At 41.2% G+C, this 21,586-nt stretch overlaps 2 protein-coding genes across 4 annotated transcripts in view; both read left to right on the forward strand.

Annotated features, from left to right (window-relative positions):
- Nucleotides 1-1,035: 1,035 nt before the first annotated feature.
- TSGA13 (testis specific 13) lies at nucleotides 1,036-16,418 on the forward strand. The gene is made up of 8 exons (XM_032643932.1): nucleotides 1,036-1,117; nucleotides 2,049-2,223; nucleotides 4,593-4,671; nucleotides 6,541-6,612; nucleotides 7,499-7,705; nucleotides 12,178-12,317; nucleotides 12,888-13,015; nucleotides 16,149-16,418. Exons 2-8 carry the CDS (start codon nucleotides 2,201-2,203, stop codon nucleotides 16,316-16,318), a joined length of 819 nt encoding a protein of 272 aa, XP_032499823.1. The 5' UTR covers nucleotides 1,036-1,117; nucleotides 2,049-2,200; the 3' UTR covers nucleotides 16,319-16,418.
- A 259-nt stretch (nucleotides 16,419-16,677) lies between these two features.
- Nucleotides 16,678-21,586, forward strand: part of COPG2 (COPI coat complex subunit gamma 2) — a 129,823-nt gene continuing 124,914 nt past the window's right edge. Inside the window, exons 1-3 of one of the 3 annotated variants that reach the window (XM_032642459.1) lie at nucleotides 16,678-16,789; nucleotides 17,956-18,008; nucleotides 18,572-18,652. In XM_032642459.1, coding sequence (XP_032498350.1) covers nucleotides 16,753-16,789; nucleotides 17,956-18,008; nucleotides 18,572-18,652 — 171 coding nt within the window. In that variant the 5' untranslated portion in view covers nucleotides 16,678-16,752. Of the gene's footprint in view, nucleotides 16,790-17,057; nucleotides 17,156-17,955; nucleotides 18,009-18,571; nucleotides 18,653-21,586 lie in introns of those variants that run through there. The other 2 variants (XM_032642460.1, XM_032642461.1) reach the window with 2 other exon arrangements.

Consider the following 21,586-nt stretch of genomic DNA (forward strand, 5'->3'; position numbering starts at 1 on the left):
TCATACTCATCTTTCCAGGCTCACTTTAGGGATGAGTTCCAAACCTCTCCCTGTCTCTCCTTATCCAGGTTAAGTGCTCTTCCTCTCTACTCCGCTAGCATCCTGAACTTCTCTCTAACATGCCCATTGCAACGTGTTGCATTCCACTCTTTCCTGGTCTGTCTTCTAGGTTACACTGTGAGCTCCTTGAGGTCGAAGACTGCATTTAATTTTTATTTGGATCCCATTACCTACGACAGTGCCTAACATGTCATAGATGTTTGGCAAATTATATTGAAATAAACAAATATTGATTTTGAATGCCCTAATGTATAAAGCACTGTGGGTGGAACAAACATAAATATGTATATAATTCATATTTCACTTTCAGGAGCTTACTGCCTAGGGAGCAACAACCTGCATATAAGAAAAGTTATACTAGAATAACAATTTACTATATAATTGCGTGCACAAAATAACAGTACCTACAGGCTAGAATTTGGGATTAGATTGATGTGGAAAGTCTTCTCTGAAGAAGAAAGGCCTAAGTAGTTACGTAAGTAAAGAAGAAGACTCAAAATGGTTTGAAGAGGCTGGGAGAGAGTTTTAAGTTGGAGAATAAGAGAAATAAATGTTCACTGTGTCTGAGGAAAAGGGTAAAAACATTGGCTAAGGCAGGGGTTGATTAAGATACAGTGAAAATATATCCTTACTGTATAGCACAGGGCACTGTATACAATATCCTGTGATAAACCATAATGGAAAAGAATATGAAAAAAATGTATATATACATGTAAACTGAATCACTTGCTGTACCTGCAGAAAATTAACACAACATTGTGAATTCAACTATAGCTTCAATAAATTTTTTCAAAAATATACAGTGAAAGGGTCAGTGTGTGTGTATGTTGGGGAGTCATAGGTTAGAAAAACAAACTGGAGCAGATTGTAGCAGATTTTGTTTGAAATGTTTGGACTTTTCATTCTCTGACTCCAACATAGAACACCTCAGCATTCTAGATTGCCCTTTCATCACAAATTCCCTGTGTCTCCTCTAGAATATTTTCAAAATGGACAGTTTCCATGTCAAGGGATTTCCCCTTCTTCCCTGAGCTAAGCTTTCCTAATGTCCTTCAAGGTATTGTACACTCCATCTTTCTATTCTTATTTTAGATGTAGTTTTTGTGTTTGTGTGATATTTTTCCCCACACTGGGTTGCAGACAAACAGCACAAGCCTTATATCCCCCAATTTGTTGGCTCCTACTTATTTTAGTTTCAATATACATGTGAGCTGGATTCACAATTCCAGAAAAACTAAAGGTGAGAAAAGGGTGAAAAGCTTATTAGTCTATTTCCCTTGAAGGGAAGTTTCAGAGGTTAACTCAGTCTAGTGATAAACTCTAGATAGTCATATTTAGGGTTTGTGTCTAGACACTCAAACTAGACATAAAGCCTGAGCAATCACCTATCAAAACTATTAACATTAATATAGATCTTTCCTTCAAACCCATAGGCTTTATAGGAGCTTGGGCTAATAGGCCTTATCAAAGCTCTCTTTAATTTTCAGGGCCCCCATTATTTGATCTCATCCTACCTCCCCACTTTTATGTCTTACCACTTCAAACAACAACAGCAAAAGAACAAAAACAAAATAACCTTCCAGTTAGGACTAATATCTGGAAAAGTATGATTATATTGAGAGGGGAGGTATACATTAAAGGATGGCTACTCCTCCAAATTTCTCCCGCAACTGACACGTGAATTAATTTTATTTCAGGTCTTTATATAGGTAAATCTCACCACTGTCGTGGAATTAGAACGTCACCTTTAAATCATTTGGTTAACTCTATTTTTACAGATGAGGAAATTGAGGCCCCAAGAAATGAATTGACTTGCCTAATATGTTAGCATGTATTTGTCATTATTGTTTCACGTTTAACAATCACTTTCTCTTCCCTCCCCACAATTACCAACTAAACTTAGGTCCTTGAGGGCAAGGATCATCATGTCTTGTGCATTTTCTGCCTTCACAACGGCATCAATAAGTCTCTTCTTGTTTCCCACACAGGATCAAGAATGGGGCTGAACACAAAGAATGTGCTAAGAAAAGAATGTTTGGATTGAACTGAACCCCTGCAGAACGTGGACTATTTAGAGGCACTGAGTTTGGCCTCTGGGTGAATATTTGCCTTGAGTTGGCCCACTTAGCAGTGAACAGTAATGGGCCAAAGGAGACAGGCCAAGTGTGTAGTCTTGTTTGCCCAACTAAGTTATGAATACCTTCTTATACAGACTCATTTTGTAGTCCATATCACTTTGAACAGTACTAGTCACAGAGTAGACACTCATTAAAAACATTTTAATTGACTTACTGTCCTTGGATCAAAAATCAGATATTGATCTGTGCTTCATCCAGCAACTAGAGTAGCTTTACCAAAAGAAAAACGCCGGGCTGTCAAATATGGACGCTGCTGGGCTGAAGAAACATTTTTCATGCAGTTCTATGCCTTAACTTGGCCTTGAACAAGAGTATCTGGGATCCTGTGCTGCCTCTTAGATACCAAAGAATCATTTTGAAAAGTGCTACAATAAAGCCTATAATATAGTGTTAATTATTAGATAACTTAAGGCAACAGTACACATCAAAAGGGCACCAACTCTACGATGTTAAGTGGGGGTGAATTTATTTTGGTCTACCCACAATGTGTCACCCTCTCTCCTGGGGACTATTTTTAAGACCTCTGGCCTGAGTTAATGATGCAGCTGGTGACCAGCAATAGGTGGAAGTGAGCCATCCTTGGATGGGATTTGATCCTGGATTTGGGATTATTTATACCATGCTATAGCCCGTTGACCTATCAACTACATAGCTTGGCCATTTCTACTTTTCTTGTTTTGGTCTTTACTCTGCCACCCTCATTTTTAAAGGAGAGAGCTTTAGTTGAGGTAGTTCCAGGGTCCTACTTAATTTAAGCTAGTTTAACCTCCAAAGAGAAAGCAGGCTATTTATTTTAAATAACCCAATCTTACTGATGAGCATCTTTCACTATGTTAGGGCAGTAAATGGGTTTAGTAAGAATTGGTCAAGGAATCCAAAATACTTTGTTACTAAATATTGTAACTTTTGCCCTTTTTCTCCAAAGGGAACTGGTATCTGGGGGAGAGGGAGATGGGAAAGTAAATGAAAGTTTAGATTATGAGAATATTTGCCACTGATGATTGTTTTTATTACCTTAATTCTAGGTAGGGAAACTTAGATGTGGTTAGGTACATGAAGGAACCAGTAATCCAAGCATGGTCATTAAGAATTGGAAATTTAGTTGGGAAGTTCCACTAACTGTATCCCTTCTCATGGAATCATTGGCTAATTATTGGCAAGGGCAGAGCTCTTTCCATGTGGAGAAGAGTATGCAGGTAGACATTCAAAACAGTAGGTGGTCTTTAAGGGTATTATGATTGTCCAGTTGCCCAAAAGAATTTGCCTAAGCAGTCTACTAGGCCAGTTACTTGAGTGGTCTAAAACCTCTATTTTTTTTTTAATTGAGGTATAGTTGATGTACAATATTATATAAGTTTCAGGTATACAACATGGTGATTCACAATTTTTAAATGTTATATTCCATTTAAAGTTATTATAGAATATTAGCTATATTCCCTGTGTTGTACAATATATCCTTGTAGCTTATTTATCTTATACATAGTACTTTGTACCTCTTAATCCCCTACTCCTATCTTGCCCCTCCCCCTTCCCACTCCCCACTGGTGACCACTATTTTTTGTTCACTATATCTGTGAGTCTGTTTCTTTTTTGTTATATTTCCTAGTTTGTTTTATTTTTTAGATTCCACATATAAGTGATATCATATAATATTTGTCTTTCTCTGCCTGACTTACTTCACTTAGCATAATACTCTCCAAGACCATACATGTTGTCGCAAATGGCAAAATTTCATTCTTTTTATGGCTGAGTAGTATTCCATTGTACATATATACCACATCTTCTTTATCCATTCGTCTGTTGATGGACCCTCAGGTTGCTTCCATATCTTGGCAATTGTAAATAATGCTGCTATGAATATTAGGGTACATGTATCTTTTTGAATTAGTATCTTCAGGGTTTTTTTTTGGATATATACCTAGGAGTGGAATTGCTGGGTCTCATGGTAGTTCCATTTTTAGTTAATTTTTTAGGAACCTCCATACTGTTTTCCATAGTGGCTGCACCAATTTACATCCCCACAGTGTATGAGGGCTCCCTTTTTTCCACATCCTCTGCAACAATTGTTATTTGTGTTCTTTTTGATAATAGCCATTCTGACAAGTGTGAGGTGATAGCTTATTGTGGTTTTAATTTGCATTTCTTTAAACCCCTATTTTAGAAGAAATCAACTTATCAGTTGTCACCATGTCCTCAAGAGGTCCCACTTGATTAACTCTTCACACTGAAGAGCCCAGCATGCAGGCTGAATAATGAGTCCTGTTCTTTAGTGATCACCCAAACTGGGCTCTTCTAAGTCATGTCCCCAAACTTCATTGAGAGAGGTTGAGAACATGTAGAAGACCAAGACTCTGAGTAAGAAAAAAATAATTCAATATTCTGCCTCTTTTTCAGGTTTCAGTATGGCAAATCAAAGACTTCAAGAACTAGCCCAGTTAAATTTGAGAAAGAAACAATTGTTGATAGTGATGAGGTAAGAAAGAGCATTAGCAATGTTCACTTATAATCTTTCTTTGGAATTGCTTAGACTACTTTATAAGCTGGGTCTCACAAACTTCCTGTTGAAAAGCAAAACAGGGTCAAGATTTATATAGAAAGCAACGTTAATTTATCTAATTTTATGAAAGAGAAACAGAGACATAGAAAAGGGAAGAGACAGGGACATATCAACAAAGAATCAAAACCCAGGACCAGAAATCTATTTTAGGGGATGAGCGAGTGTTAAACCCTGACTTAAACTTGATTTTGTGGTCACTTCTTGCAACAAAACTCCTTTGGATAGCTTGGTTGCTTCCCAAGGTTTATCATATTCAAGTGAATTTTCCAGGTCAACTTTTATTTCATCAGCCAGAGATAGTACAATTCAACATAAAACTAAAAACATACTCCAATTTGGACATTCTTATGGATTTAGTCAACTACTGGAAACTAATTTGGAAATAAGATGCAATACCTTAGAAAAATTTGGGAGTAAAAACATTTTTCCCAGAGACTTTCCCAAAAAAATTAATTAAAAAAAACAACTATAAAGGAAAAGTCTTCACATCTTCTCCCAAATAAATTTTTCTGAGATGTCTGTGATTCTAAATATATATGTCATATCTGTGAAGCCAGTTTTTCAAATGTATTTTTGTTTTGAACAAAGGGACTTCAGTTTTACAGAAGGTAACACAAATGAAATCATTGCATCTTTGGATTTGTCCCCTATTTCATCCCAGCATTCCTAAAAGAATGTATGGCATATCTCTGCTAATCCTCCCCACAGTCCTCCTCCAAGCCCTGGAAATTGCCAACTCCTGGCATTTTCCTCCCCTCATCACACAGTTCTGTCCCACTCTTACTATCTCCCTCTTCTCCATTCACCTTCTTGCCGCATTCACCTGTTCAGTGTGAGTTCCCTTTCTTCTGAATCCCAGCTTACTACATCACCTCCTTGGGGGCATGGCAATCTTTAGAAATGCTCATCCACATACAGGATTGTGCTCTTTATCTGATTCCTGATTAGGCCAAGCCTGAAGGAGATAACTCAGAGCTTTTATCTCCTTGTGTTCTTGTCCCTTTGATTTATCCTTAGACAACCTGGGGCTAAGCTAGAGGCCAGGCAACAGCCCCGGGGGTCAGCAGAAGGAAATGGAGGAGGTCCAGCAACTCTACCACCAGACATGGCACTCAAGCAATCCACCAATCACCAGCACCACCACCAGCAAAAAAACACAAAGTGGTGGACAGAAGGGTTACCAAAATTCAATTACTTTTTGCCACATTTCTGGAAGAATCATATGTCACAGAAATATTCAAAAATGCAGACTGCACCATTGTTTCTCCCTTCTGTGTGCCGCCCCCAGCCCCGAAAGCAGTTATCCCCCAGGCTTCCTTTCACTGACAGCCCTTAAGTTATTGCCCTTCTGTAACTTGTTTTTCTCCTTAAAGGTTGTTTTGTTTTTCACCTGATTTTGCATGTTTTGTTTTGTTTTTCACCTGATTTCCCTTCTATAGAGATGGAAAAGGCAGAAGAAAGAGGTGTGAGCTCTAGGGGTGATTTGTCCCGGTCTAAACTTTGATGCTGCCCTTGTCTATTTCACCCCTTCACTTCCTAACAGCTCCTAACGTTTCACAAAGCTGGTCCACATTTCCATGTACAAGCTACCATGTCAGGGTGCCTTAGAACCTAGCTCTCCATGCTATGGCTCTCATTCCAGAAACCCAGGGTGCAGAGCATGGAGTTCTTCTCACTTAATTTAAGTTAGAGACCAGATTTTAGCCAGACTAAGGTGAGGTAAGGAATGGAATATTGTTTAGAATAGGTACAACTTGAAATACTAATTTTGATTATTGTCTCTAGATTTTTGATGCAGTCGGGCAATCAAAATTTGTTCTCGAGAACCTTCACCATTACACAGTCCATCCAAATTTGGTAGGTGATAAAAGCATTCCCCCAAGATCTCCAACAGCAAGTTTCAGCTGAGGCCCACTGCAGAGTATCCCAAGTGCCTCCAAGTGTCACCAGCTTCTGTGACTGTGCATCCTCCTAGGACAGGGAAGCAGAGCTGTCTCAGGACACTGTTGGGAATGGTGGTGAGGGAGGAGGGCGGGACTGGGAAGAAGGTGGTCCCTGCAGCTGATTTTTTTTTTTTTTAATTGAGAAAACATATTTCGAATCAGGAAGTGTTCTGTTCTCTCCCTCTCCCTTCTTCTCTCTCTAATCCTCCACCTTCCTCCTACTGATGGAAAAGCAAGTTTAGTGGGCATGCCCCTTCCCCCACTACATCTTCAGTGACATGCTGTCTTTCTGACTGCTTTTCCTTTTTTTAACTTTGTGTTTATTCTGCATATTAATGTGGTTGTGCCTGTGGAGAAACGTTGGTGAGTAGGAAGATGCGGGTAAGGGCTGTGTTGGCCCCCTCAGGGCTCTCTGAACTAGGAGATTTGGCTCCTGGCAGTCTCCCCCCTCTGCCTCAGAGTGAGTTGTAGAGAAGGCCGTTTAGGTTGAACATAGAAACTTCTGCTTGCCCTGTTTTCTTGGGCACAATGTTGGGCACAACTTTTCCACAAGAATGAAGTCACCTCGCTCCTTTTAATGTGGAAAGTTTTCCGTCTCATTTCCCCAGCCCCTTGGTCTGTTTGCAGGGAAAAGCTCTGAGAGGAGAAAGGGACAGAGAGCTTCGGACATTTTCTATTAAACCCAGCCCCTGTCCGGCTTCTATCCCTATCCCAGAGAGGCAAAAGATTAGCCAACTGATTTGTTAATCTGCTCTTGAACTAATCCCTTTGTCTCTCTGGAAATCTTTCTGTCTGCTCAGGCCCAGTACTATGAGCCTTTGAAGCCCACTGCACTGCATAAATTCCTGGCTCGAAACAGGAAAATTCAAAGCTTCACATTGAAAGTAACAGAGTATGATCAGGATAAGACCTTACTGATTATGACCAACAACCCACTTCCCTGCTCAATCGACCATCAAGGAAAGGACATGACATCAAAATACTTTTCCAGTGAGTTACTGCTCAAGGTAACGGCACCTGGGGAAGTTTCCTGGCACCCTGAGTAAGGATCCTGAAGAATTAGGAGTTAGCTTGAAGAAGGGAGCTAACCTAACATGGAGGATGGTACTCAGGACCCAACCTCTTCCTTCTTATTCTTTGCCATGTGCTTCACCAAATAGAATCTGAGAGCCTGGGAAATACTCAGAATCAGAGTTGTACAAACTTCGGTCATGAAACTTCATTACACAGAGAAAAGAGGGTCTTAATTCAAAATTGTTCCTCCTTGGTCAAAGATATTTAGTTTGTAATTAACAAAGGGTAAACTAGCCACTGGCTTTCTAGTTGAGTATAAAGTAGCAACAGATAAAACAGGAAATGACGAACAAGGAACAGAAACGAATATCAAATTGGGAAAGGGGTAAAGGGTTATGCTCTATACCCACTGCTCTTGGGTGTCAGAAGGGGAGAACAGAAAATTTACTATCAAACAGCCAGATGTTTGGGACTTTGTTATACACTAGAGAAGTTCAAATTCAATTCAATAAACAATTGCTGGACATACACTAAGCTAAGAACTAAAATATGAAGATGATTACAGGACAGTTTCTATCTTGAAGGAACTTGGAGTCTAACAGGAGAGACAGATCAATAAATGAGATATAAAAAGTAATTATTATATACACCAGGATATATGAATAATAAAAGAATATACAAGATACACTAATATACAGTAGGAAGTAATCAAGGAGGTTTTACAGAAGAGGTGACCCCTGTCCAAAAAAAAAGGAGAATATTCCAATCAGTGGGAAGGGCAAAGGCATAGAGACATGAGAAATTGAGGTGCATTTAGGGGGATGTAAGAGAGTAAATGGCAGGAGATAAAAGGTAAAATCAAATTTGCATTTTAGAAGAGCTTTTTAGGAAGTTGAGAGAAAGGTGTATTAGTTGTGGAAGAGAAAAAAATCAGTAAGATTAGCTATATTGTTACTACAATTGTCAAAGTGAGAGATGCTGAAGAATTGAATAAATCAATAACAGAGGAAATGAAGAAAATCAATTAAGAGATATTTAAGCATATGATCTAAAAAAGATCTTGACAGCCTTGAGAGTTGGCCTAATATAACAAGAAGAAATTAAATAAGTGAAAGTGTAAATTTTAAAAATCTAATTATTACAGAAATTTGATGCTGGGAGTGGAATGATCCAAGACAGACTGTTATAATAAAATGTGGTCAATATGGAATTAGTATTTATCAGCTAGATGGATGGCAGTGAGAGATTCCTTTCCAAACGGATGATAAAATGCTAATATCCAGTGGTATATGCTGACAAAGGAGTTAATTAATTCATTGCCTATGGTTCCTTGGGTCTCAGAATTTGTGCCATTTGGACGTAACCTCAGAGGTTGTCTCTCATGGTAGTGGATAACATACACTGAGAGGAACAAATGTCAAGCCAGGGCTGCCTTGCTCAAGGTAGAGAAGGAAATACAAGACTATCACGTAACCTTGGTGCAAGAAGAGCTTTCTTCCAACAGCTGGCACTTTGTGAGCCTTCCAGGTCACATGTGGGACCTGATCGTACTCATGAGTAAATTGTGGTACCAGCCAAATTGTATTAATAGACAGTATTAAGGCTCTGATTGTCAAAGACTGGCAGCATGGTAATTTTATGGGGCTATCTGGAAGAAGTCCAAGAAGATGGAAATGCCCAATATCTAGAATGCCTCTTTAATATTCATGCTGCGTCCCTTTCTCTTACTATACAAATGTGATAGTCTTTTGTGAGCCTAAGATTATGCACAAAAGAAGCATTCTTTTGCTACACCCAGACATGTGTATAAGAAGAGTGTGGGTACCAGCAATCAAGTTGAAGAATGAACCAGACATGTCTATCACGGTGATTGTTATACTCACAGCCCCTTCTAAGTGACATGGCCCTACCACAGTCTGTGAAGAATAGGATGCCCCAAAAGGTCCTATTTTGAATAACTAGACTCAATTCTCTATGCCTACCTAGGACCAGCGAAGGCCACCTGATCCAGTGAAGCAAAATTCATAGGCTGGTTAGTGACCTGTGGTGTAGATCGGTACCCCCAAATCTAACCAAACAAACAAAACCCAAAAACCAAACCAAAACCCAAACCAACTAACTGGTGTCAAAGTGTTGGCCTCTGTACCACCAGCGCTGAATTAAATCTCAGAGACAGTTTTGGGTGAAGTGGAAAAGAATAGCTTTATTGCTTTGCCAGGCAAAGGGAGACACAGTGGGCTCCTGCCCTGAAAAACTACGTTCCAAACCTGGGAGGATTTGATGAGGAGTTTTACAGTAATGGTTCAAAGGTTACTGATAAGATTAAGGTGTGTGCAGGGCTTGCACTCCTTTAATCTCAGGTGGTCTTGAGGAGCTTCTCTGGTTAATCTTGCCTCAGGTGGTTTCTTGCCTGCTCCTCCCTTGGTTAGCGACTGTTCGAATCTTTCCCTTTGGAACTCAAGGAAGGTCATGGAGGCTGGAGGCTGGAGTCTGTTCCCTATGAACAAGAAATGGGGGACAGAAAGGCTTCTGTGCCCAGGAGCCCCACAGGGTCCTGCTCGGTTTTGTAACTTATCAACAACCAAAATCCCTGAGCTAATCATATTCTTGCTTCCAGGCATCTGAATTGGGAAAGGAAAAGATTGAGGCTGTGGGAATAAAACCTGAAAGGGCATGTAGAGGAAGGCCATAAAAACGTCAAACCATGAGGAAGAAGGTAGGGGCAGCTTGAAGTAGAAATGAATAAGCAGAAGCTGTGGGTAGAAAAAAGATAAGCAGGGTAAAGGTAAGGAATGAACACTAGAGACAGAAGGAAGCAGACAGGAAGAAAGTAGGAAGCGTGTTAATGACATGATGCAAAATGATATGAGACAAGATAGACAAACTCATGCAGTAGTGGTCCTAGATAGTGCTGCCTTGGATTCCAGATAAGATTTTTATTTTTGTTTTTCTGCTCTAAGGTCTAGCTCTGCTAAGGTTTCTGCTCTTTTGTGGCCAGATTATTAGCTGTGTCTTAGGTCCTAGGCACACATGCTGCTACCGTAAAACCCCTACTAATTGAGGTAACTTAAATGAATTCCTGTTCCTCAAAACTGGAAGACTTTAAAGAGAATGAGTACAGAATTGAAAAGACTTGGTTCAGGCAGCAAGCAGTTTTAAAAAAGAGGTTTGAAAATTCTGAGCAAAAACGTTCAGTATGGGTCAATTAGTTTGGTTATTCATTCATTGTCATTCTTTTATTCATTCAACAAATATTTATTGAGCACTTACTATGTACCAGGCAACGTTATGGGGTAGTAAGGATCTATCAGTGACTAAGTCAAAGTTTAATTCCAGTGAGGTAGAAGACCATAAGCAAGCCAACAATCGCACGGATAATGTATAATGTGTTAAGTGCCCCAAAAGCAGGATAAGGGAATGGAGGGTGATGGGTGTGAGTGGTGATTTTAGATAGTGTAGTTAGGGAAGGCTCTCAGAAGCAGCAATGACACTTGAATAGAGACTTTAATAGGATGTGTCCTGCAGTTGCTACAGCTAGCATATTGTTTTCATTTCAGATTGCCACGCATTATATAGATATAATTATAAACATAATGTGTAAATATAAGTTGTAACTTTCTCAAATGAGTGAAAATGAGAGAAATCAGGAGAACAGTGAACCCAAAGCCATGTCATATGAAAAAAAAAAGTTCAAAATGTTGGCAATGTTGAGCCTGGAAGAGAGAGGGCGCTCAGGGGGAACGTGATAGATTTCTTCAAATTCTTTAAGGATTCTGTGGAAGAGACACTAGATTTATTCCGTTTGGACTGTAGGGTAGAAGTTACAGGGGATAGCAATCAGCTGATCAAAGATTAAGTAGGCTGGGATTTTAGATATAGGAAGATGGACCACTTGACAGTGTTACTATGGAGGGAATAAGAGTGTCAGATGAATGGTTAGACTTGATGGTCTTTAAGATCCTTTCTGAAAGTCTTTGATTCTATGACTTTAATAATGATGAAATTATTACCTCACAAAACATCCCATTCTGTGGCCTTTTCACTGCAGACGGAGAATGGGATGTGAATGAGACAGCCATCTCCAAGAAAGGTGGGTAGAATCCCATGGATCTATTTCCCAATTTATTACCAAATGTTTGGTTTCCTAAGCAATTCACTAGTTGAATCCTTCTCAAACCCTGGGAAATTTTTCTTCCATTTACTACAAACGGCTAGTGGGCAAGCTTAATTGATTACTTAGGAAACTGACCTAACTTTGGACAAATCGTCTGGCTGTGAAACGAACAGGTATTAGCCCACCCAGGGAAATGTTTTCTCTTCTTTGGGTTTCTGCATCCCTACTTCCCTCTTCGGCAGGTTTCGCTGCATGATATTAGGGGAACGGGAGCTTAGCCCAGGAGCTTAGGTCAGGAAGTCCAGGAGACTCAGCTAACTCCCTCACTTACTCTTCTTCCCTTTGCTGCAGGAAAGTCATCCGCACAAGCCCACAGAGAACTTCTTCCTACCTCTGATGTATCAGAAAAAAAAGTTAAGATCTGGGCTGAAACCAGTCTTCCCTGTGACACTGTTGGAGGACCCCAAATCCAAGAGAGAACAATGGTTTAGGTGAAGTCCTGGCTCTTTCTTACCTTTTCCTTATTCGTGTCAACTATCTCTTTTCAATATGATTTAACAAACACTTTTCAGTTGTACGGAATGTGGACAACTGTATAATAATAGGACAGCTTCCCTACATGATCCCCAACCACACTTCTACCTTAGCAACAGAGAAACAGTAATGCAAAACTAAAGTTTTTCACAAGAATGATTTTCAAGAGTGAAGAAAAGTATTCAAAGGTCCATGCTTTGAGGAAGCAACAAAAAAAAATTTCCCTCGGTGCCTGTTAAGGGTTGTGATATAGGAACAATTTGCTATGTATGAGATTTGATTTGAAACTGGTTATAGGAGAGCTTATATCTTGCTTGGAGAGGAGAGAGGAGATTCTGGAGTTCCTTCATAGGTTTACAATGCTAGGTTCTAGAAGCATCCCTTCCACTGAACAATACTCCCACTCTGTACCAATGAACACCCTCAAATCCTACTGTCCTTTCTTGTCCCCCAGAATCTGAGAATGCAGTGAGTGGTTCCCTTAATCCCTCACCCTAGGATCTACTAAATGAACTTTCTTTATTAAGGTTTTCCACGGACAAGGATTTCAAGAGTGAAGGGAAGTATTCAAAGATCTGTGCTTTGAGAAAACAGAAAAAAATGTACCCTCAGCTCAACTTTGCTCCAGTCTGTAAAAGAGATCTGAGGAGTGACGGTAAGGTCCTCTCTATCAAAACAATGGTTTATGGGATGGAGATGTGGGCAGGAGGGACAAACAATGGGGACGAGAGATAAGGGCAAATCTCTCTTGGAGGTTCTGGAGACTAGTTTTCCTTTTAGCATGGAAGCCAAGAACTGATAGAGGCCCAAGTGGTGCTAGGCTTTCCACCCTGTTTCAATCCTCACATTTCAAGAAAGCTCTAGCATAGTGTTTTCCAAACTACATCACCAACCACTTTACTAGTTTTGGTCAATGAGTTATTTGCCCTGTTATTTACTTAATGTTTTTCTTTCAAATTATTTTTTTTGTCCTAATTAATACTATATCATTGACATCATGGGTTTGATATACTAATCACATGGGTTTTTTTTCTCTTATACATTTCTCTCAAACATTTAATCAAATTCATAATAATTAAAATTTAAAAATTATTTTGGCTGTGTAGGGTCTTCGCTGCTGAGTGCGGGCTTTCACTAGTTGCGGCGAGTGGGGGCTACTCTTCGTCGCGGTGTGAGGGCTTCTCCTTGTGGTGGCTTCTCTTGTCGCGGAGCATGGGCTCTAGGCGTGCGGGCTTCAGTAGTTGTGGCACGAGGGCTCAGTAGTTGTGGCTTGCAGGCTCTAGAGCACAGGCTCAGTAGTTGTGGCGCACGGGCTTAGTTGCTCCGCGGCATGTGGGATCTTCCCAGACCAGGGATCGAACCCATGTCCCCTGCATTGGCAGGCGGATTCTCAACCATTGCGCCACCAGGGAAGTCCCATAATAATTAAAATTTAAAATGTTTATCTATGTATCACCTAAAGCTACCCAGTGGTACGCATATCACACTTCGAGGAAAACTGTTCTAGAAGGGCCAAAGGACAAGCTATGCGTCTCAGAGGTCCATGAGTCTCTTTGGGGTTGAGGCAGGACGTGGCGTGGAAGAGGTCTGGGATAAGGTTGTAAGGAAGGGGTACAACAAAAATGCTCCTCACAAATTGTCATTCATTTAGCAACATTTATGGGGCACTTACTCGTGTTGGATATTTATCAAGCACCAATAATAATAGCACTTTCCATATGTAAGACAGATGGATGGGCCAGGTCATGAAGGGCTTTGTATATTTGTATAAATAAGGGCTTAGGTTTTATCCAGCAGGCGGTTGGGACCCACTGAAAAATTTCAGAGCACTGAACACACATTTGTGTATTAGAAGTATAATCGATGGCTCCCCAGACTTCACCAGCCTATGGCTCCAAGATAAGGTTCATTTCTCCCACGGGACTGCTCTCCTCGAGCAGTTCCTGGAACTCCCTAAGGTATGCTTCCCTGTTCTACAAGGCCATCCTAGCGATTGGCAGCCATCCTCAGCTAAAACAGTCACAGTTCCAGAGGTATGAGGTCATATCGTACCATCCCTTACCTGGCTTCTTCAAGTGTCTCTGCTCCTTCTGTACCTATCTGCTGCACCACTTGACATCCCTCCTGCCTCTCTTAACTCCCCATATACAGCTAAAACCAAGCTGTGATATTAAATAACACTTCATAGATGTGAAGAAAAATTAAAGGATGGCAGAGAGTCATTTATCTTGCTTTAAAAGGGGACACTCTTAGGCTCAGCCTCAACCCCTCCTCAGTCCCTTCATACTTCCCAGCAGGCCCCCAGCACATTATCCATTCTTGGGAGTCTCTTGGCTTACCAGCACTGTCTCTGCCTAGGCTCCTAATACCCTTGGCCCAAGAAAGGGGAAAAGGTAGCTCCTTCCCCTAAGCCTGTTTATTTTCAGCCCCCAGAATAAATCAGTAGGAACATCTATTTCCTTCAAGGGAAACTCCACATGGAAAGCAAGCTTTGAGCTTTATAAGCCAGATAAGGCAAACATAAAATAGTACATTTAGTCAGAGCTAAATCTTAAATGATACCATACGCAGGATATCAGCAGTTCAGCTTAAATTCATATTGGGAGGAAGAATTTCTCCAGTCTAGAATCTAATCTGGATTAGAATCTCTCTGATTTTTCAAGGGCATGATTCTGTTAAGGTATCCCAGTTTACATTTCTAAACAGAACACTTAACATCTCAGTCTGCAGCATTTATTAGAATTATGGTGACTTTACAGTTTCCCTCAAGAAAAATGAGTGGATATTTACTTATGTATCTAAAGGGCCCATTATTGTGCTTTTCCTAAACAAAGACAATCCACTGTGAAGTTGAAACAGTGTCTCTACTTCAAGTAAAGGAGAACCTAGCAACTCCTCCTTCCATCAATAATTTTCCACGTTTACCAGGCATCCAAATAAAGAAAGATTACACAAAGAATTGCTTGCTTGGTAAAAGATTACCAGGCCATGAAGGCTGGTTAGGAGGCTGTCCAAGAAACAAACAGATAGGACCTGAATTAAGGTGACAGCAGTAGGAATAAGAAAACAAATTTTTTTTTTTGCGGTACGCGGGGCTCTCACTGTTGTGACCTCTCCCATTGCGGAGCACAGGCTCCGGACGCGCAGGCTCAGCGGCCATGACTCACGGGCCCAGCCACTTTGCAGCATGTGGGATCTTCCCGGACCGGGGCACGAACTCGTGTCCCCTGCATCGGCAGGCGGACTCTCAACCACTGTGCCACCAGGGAAGCCCAAGAAAACAAATTTAAGGGATATTTACAAGGCATAATACTTCAAAATGGGGGGGGAGGGATGGGAGCAAGAAGAGCCCACAACGGAGGGGTCCAAGAAGGGCAGAAGTTGAAAGGGAATCTGGAAAAAGTGATGACAGTGAAGCCAAAGGTAGAAACAGTTTCTTAGTTACACTCTCGGACAGGAGAACTGAAAAGGCTAAGAGGAATATGAATATACAAGTGAAAGTTCCTTCACTTAGTTAAGCGTTATGTAAGCGTCAAAATGGCCACAGATGGAATCGTTTGAAAGGGGTGGGATTAAATAGGGAAGACCCTAAACTGGTGGGTGTTGATGAAGGGAAGAATTATAAAGAAGGTTGGAATGATAGTCCGTGGTCCAAAACCTATCCTCTTGCTCAGAGTAAAGAGCAGCTTTCTCGGCCCTCCGAGCGGGTCTCTTTTTACGTCTCACAATAAGTGTCCTAAACCCTCTGGAAATCCACATTCACGAAGGTGCCCTGTGCTTTGTTGCAGTCTCCAAGAAGTCAGGGAGCGACCTGCCAACTTCCCAGATGATTTGGGAACCATTAACCCTTTCATCACTCCTGGAGGAGAAGCCCACCAGAACCGCGCCAGGAGAGAGCGCGTTCCGCAACGGAAGGGCCCAGCAGTGGATTATAAAAAACGCCAGTGTCATTAAATGAAAACAAGCCCTACATGCCCCTCGCCTCATCTCCAGAGACTGAGCGGCCTGGAGAAGTCGCCATTTAGGGCGTGCCAACCAAATAAAATCTCATTCTGCCCTCTCCGGGCGTGGGCTGCCGCGTCGCTTGCAGGGTGGGCCGTGGTGAACCCCCTGCTGCGACCTGTCACCGTAGGGGCGGGGACGCGGCCCCGGGGAGCCCACCCTTGGCCCCGCCTCCGCCCGGCTTGGGGAGGAGGAGAGGGCGTGGCCACGTCCCCTGGGGTTGAGAGCTGTCGGCGACTGCCGGGGAGGGCGGGCCTTCTCTCCGAGTGACGGGACCGCGGCCCAACCGGCGCCGGAGCACGGGGCCGACCTTCCTGCAGCTTCTTCCGCTTGCTGGCTGCGGCGCCTGGGACGGTGGCGGTGGGCTTGGGCGCTGGGAAGTCGTCCAAGATGATTAAAAAATTCGACAAGAAGGACGAGGAGTCTGGTACGCGCGGGGCGTCTGACGCCCACCCTCAGCCGCGGGGTCCCCTTCCCCTGCCCGCCGCCACCTGCTCTCGGGGACTGCGGACCTGGGGGCGTGGGCGCCGGTGTGCCGGCGGGCCGGAGTTGGAGCCCAGCCCCTCCTCCGACCCACTCCTCTCCAGCCGGGGGCCTGCCCCTAGCCCCTCCCCCGGGCGCCGGAGCCTCCCCTCAAGTCGCGCGCGAGCGCCCGGGTGCTCGCGCGCAGCCTCGGGCTGCTCGGCGGCCCCGCCCCCAGCCCCCTCCTCCGGCTCAGCTCCTCGGAGCCACCTGCTCCAGTTCGCCAGGCCTGGGCTGCCCACCAGAGTCCGGCCCATGGCAGGTGGCGGAGGTAGTGAGTGTGCGCTTGCGAGAGGCGGGGTGGGGTGGGGTGCTGGTAGTGCAAGGCCCACGGTGGGTCTGGGATTGACGGGACTGAGTGTGTTTGTGAACTTTGTGGTGTCTGTACCTTGCAGTCTCCCCGGGGACCTCTGCTTTGTCCACTTCCGTGCGGGCAAGCCTGCTCCGTGGTACCTAGCTCGTTTAATACTCAAGCATCCAAAAGTGAGTTGCATCTTGATAGCCGTCTTTGGTCCAGAGTAAATGAGGAAGATGCCAAGTCACCTCAAAAAACAAAAACAAACAACCCCCCCCCCAAAAAAACCCTCAGTGATTGATAGCTGCTCTAAGTGTGGTCGAGGGTTGGGTTAGTAAACCTCTGTGGCCCCTTCCAGCTTGACGTTATCTAATTCTCTGATAAACTCCTCACAGTAAATGTTAGAAACACATAAAATAGTGCTTTCCTTTAGGGAAATCCAAAGGACCCTACCACAGTCTCATTAATTTTAGTTGTATGGACATGACAGATATTTCTAACATTCATATAAAAAGAAGGCAGGGAAAGAATACACTCATTTCAGGCAGGGTTTCTGCAAAAGAGAAGTACAGGATCTTGCAGGATAGCAGACAGAGCTAGTGTCAGAATCAGAAGGATTTTAATCAGTTTGTATGCATATTAGTAATGATTATCCCTGTGAAATCCAAGTGGTCACCTCACTTGGGTGAGATTTCCCAAGCATTCAGTACCCTTCTGTAGAAAGTAAGTTTGTGTAGGACAACTATTAAAGACATTTTTTTCCCCCCGTAACATAGGTAGTGGCTCCAATCCTTTTCGGTATCTGGAGAAGAGTGCTGTCTTACAGGAGGTATGGCTTGGAAGTATAGTGTGTTTTTTTCTTTTCTATTCCATTTTAGAATGGGGGACAAAGAGCCCCGGAATGCTCTGATACAAAATAAGAATTAAGGAATGCAACTGAGTTCAAAGAATATATACTTGAGGGAAAAAGAAGAGGGGTTACTTGTCATAGGAGAGTCTAGAGCTTATAGAAATGCAAAAATATGTAGACTCTGTCACATGTTGAGAATTTTAAATAAAACACCAAATGAGGTGTTTAGTGCAAGGTTATTGAAGGAAGTTATAGATATTAAGCCTATTGTATTCAAATGATGTAGATAAATATTGTGATTCTTACTTAATAGTTAAAGCCCACAAGTTGAAGTAGCAGACCTAAGGGAGTGAATAGTATAGAATGGAAAACCTAGGCCACATCTAATAATTTATTATATAACATAATAAGTTGAAAACTGTAAGCAACATTATTTGGATACTGTGATTAAAATGTATAATAGTCTTTATTTAAGTTGATTTTCTGTAATCTGTGATAGCAAAGATAGAAAATATATATAGCAATGTTTTTTGTTTCCACAGGCTCGTATATTCAATGAAACGCCCATCAATCCAAGAAGATGTTTGCATATTCTTACAAAGATTCTTTACTTATTGAACCAGGTAAATTATTTTGATTTTCCTCAGATTTGTGTCCTGGAATAGAAATACATAACATGCAGTGAAGTACTTTCTGGCAAGTGTAATTATTTATTTTTTTAAAATTCACTTAATTTTAAAATTTACGGTGTTTGATTAACATAATAATATGTAAAATTTCTTGAGGACGAGGAGTACGACAGACACTTCTTTTTTATTCATGAGGTACCAAATCAGCTAAGCACATGGTAGGATCTCAACGTTGATTTGAATTTAACAAGTATTAGTTAATATTAAAACATGTTGTTTAGATATGTTCAGAAAATAAAAATATATTGCAAAATCTTACACAAATTCCAGATAGATATTTTATCCTTTTGGGGGGAGTATATTACTATATTAAAGCTTTGATTTTAATATTCAAATTTTATACAGGCATACCTCATTTTATTATACTTTATTGCATTTTTTTTTACAAATTGAAGGTTTGTAGCAACCCTGCATTGTTAGATGATGGTTAGCATTTTTTTTAGCGGTAAAGTATTTTTAAATTAAGGTATGTACATTGTTTTTTTTTTCAACGTAATGCTGTTGCACAGAATAAACTACAGTATAGTGTAAACATAACTTTTATACGCACTGGGAAACCAAAATATTCCTGTGACGTGCTTTATTGCAGTATTCACTTTATTGCTGTGGTCTGGAACTGAACCCACAGTATCTGCAAGGTATGCCTGTATTTATTTTCCCTACTCCACCACTAGCAGTATGATTCTGCGCTTAATTGTTTTGTACCTTAATGTCTTTTTCTGTAAATGGGGATTATGCTAATACCTGTTTTATAAAGTTATAATGATTAAATGATACAATAAATGTGAAGTACTGTGAATAGTCCTGGACACATAGTAAACATTCAGGAATAGTTTTCATTCGGTCATATAGCATATATATTTATTACATACCTGCTGCGTTCTATGCACTGTTTTAGGCACTGGGGACGTAGCAGACAAAACCAACAAAAATATTTGCACTCATGAAACATAGATCCCACTTGCACTTTTTTTTCTTTTTAAATTAATTAATTTATTTTTGTCTACGTTGGGTCTTCGTTGCTGTGCACAGGCTTTCTCTAGTTGCAGTGAGCGAGGGCTGCTCTTCATTGTGGTGTGCGGGCTTCTCATTGTCGTGGCTTCTCTTGTTGAGGAACACAGGCTCCAGGCGCGCAGGCTTCAGTAGTTGTGGCGTGCTGACTCAGTAGTTGTGACGCGCGGGCTCTAGAGCGCAGGCTCAGAAGTTGTGGCGCACGGGCTTAGTTGCTCCGCGGCATGTGGGATCTTCCCAGACCAGGGATCGAACCTGTGTCCCCTCTATTGGCAGGCGGATTCTTAACAACTGCACCACCAGGGAAGTCCCCCGCTTGCTCTTATTGTTATTTATTTAATTTTTTTTTTCTTGTGTGTGGTTTTATTTTTTTGTTTGTTTCTTGTGTGTTTTTTTGGTTTTTTGTTTTTTTTGCTTCAGACTAAAAAATCTCATGATTTTTAGTCTAGGGCCTTAGAAAATGTGAGTCTGTTTCTTAGATTCACACACACACACACACACACACACACACACACACACACACACACACACACACCCCTACCTCAGGTGGTTTACATATGGTGCTTAGAAGACTGTGGTTTCCAATCTGAATTCCATGAGAATATTTTTACTTTACTATGCTTCATGACTGAAGACCTCATCCAGAGATAGGAAGTTTTATAGCTTGCAAATGGAGGCAGAGCAACAAGAACATGCTTTTAAATAAAACATATCTATTCACAAACATACATTTTCATGTGGTATTATATTAGAAACATTTAATGCAAAGTCAGTTTGATTTAACTTTTCATAGCATATATTGTGTCCAAGTTGGGGAACTCCAGTCTATAAGCAGAATTTTGAGTAGTTAAAGTTGGTTCAGAGTAGCATGTATTTTTACATTGACCAATACTGCTTTGATGGGCAACTCATGTTGAAACATATAATTATCTTGATAAGGAAGTTACCCACACAGTCTGATAAACACAGTCAACTAGGTGAACAGATTTGGGAACTTTAACTTAATCTTTTGCCTAGTTCTTGGTAGTGCTTTATGGAAAAATACTTCTAAGTTTCTACTAGAGTTGACATATCCGTATATTCTCTGAGTTTCAAGTCAAAAAGTAGGGACTTAGGATTTACTGTACTAGTATGACTGACAAGTAGATGGGCGTTTGTATGTTCTCTAAATATGAAAGAAAGTAAGGGAAATGTCTTGATGATGAGCAAGCTGGGTACTCTGACTTAAGTAATTGTAAACTCTTATACTTTGTCTTTCATCCTAAACTTTCAGGGTTTTTCATCAAAATTTGTTTATTCTTACACCTATGACAAATAGATTGACTAGTTATATTTTTTATGAGAGCTGAAGCCCTGAAAAGTGATTGAGCCTAACATATTATATAGGATTGTTTTTAATGAAGAAGTTAACTATTGAAATGGTAATGTTTCAGGTGGTCTGTGGTCTGCAGTGTTTTGACTATTAATAAAATATTGGGTTGGCCAAAAAGTTTGTGTGGGTCTTTCTGTAACATCTTATAGAAAAACCCAAACGAACTTTTTGGCCAACCCAATAGGTTATCTAACACCTCGCTACTCAAAAATATGTGGTTCCCAGATCAGCAGCATTCACATCACTGGGAGCCAATTAGAAATGGAAAATTTTAGGGTTCACACCAGAGCCACTGAATCAGAATCTGCATTTTGGGAAGATCCTCTGATGATTTATTAAGCATGTTGAAGTTCTGACCCAAAGCATGTTTTTAGGGGTTTGAGCCAGTGTCTTGAGATGTATTAGCAGCCCTATAAGCCTTACTTTTATATAACTAATCTGCTGCCCTTTTGGTTGGTCCCTTTTTACCATGTTTTCTGGGATTC

Source organism: Phocoena sinus, chromosome 9 (genome assembly GCF_008692025.1).
Source record: "Phocoena sinus isolate mPhoSin1 chromosome 9, mPhoSin1.pri, whole genome shotgun sequence".
Classification (NCBI taxonomy): domain Eukaryota; kingdom Metazoa; phylum Chordata; class Mammalia; order Artiodactyla; family Phocoenidae; genus Phocoena; species Phocoena sinus.

What these genes read in the sequence shown, in the direction of transcription:
- TSGA13 (XM_032643932.1), top strand. Translation starts at nt 2,201, where the DNA reads ATGGGCCAAAGGAGACAGGCCAA. An exon ending in GGCCAAAGGAGACAGGCCAA is followed by an intron (nt 2,224 to 4,592) that starts GTGTGTAGTCTT and finishes CCTCTTTTTCAG; the next exon opens with GTTTCAGTATGGCAAATCAA. An exon ending in ACACAGTCCATCCAAATTTG is followed by an intron (nt 6,613 to 7,498) that starts GTAGGTGATAAA and finishes CTGTCTGCTCAG; the next exon opens with GCCCAGTACTATGAGCCTTT.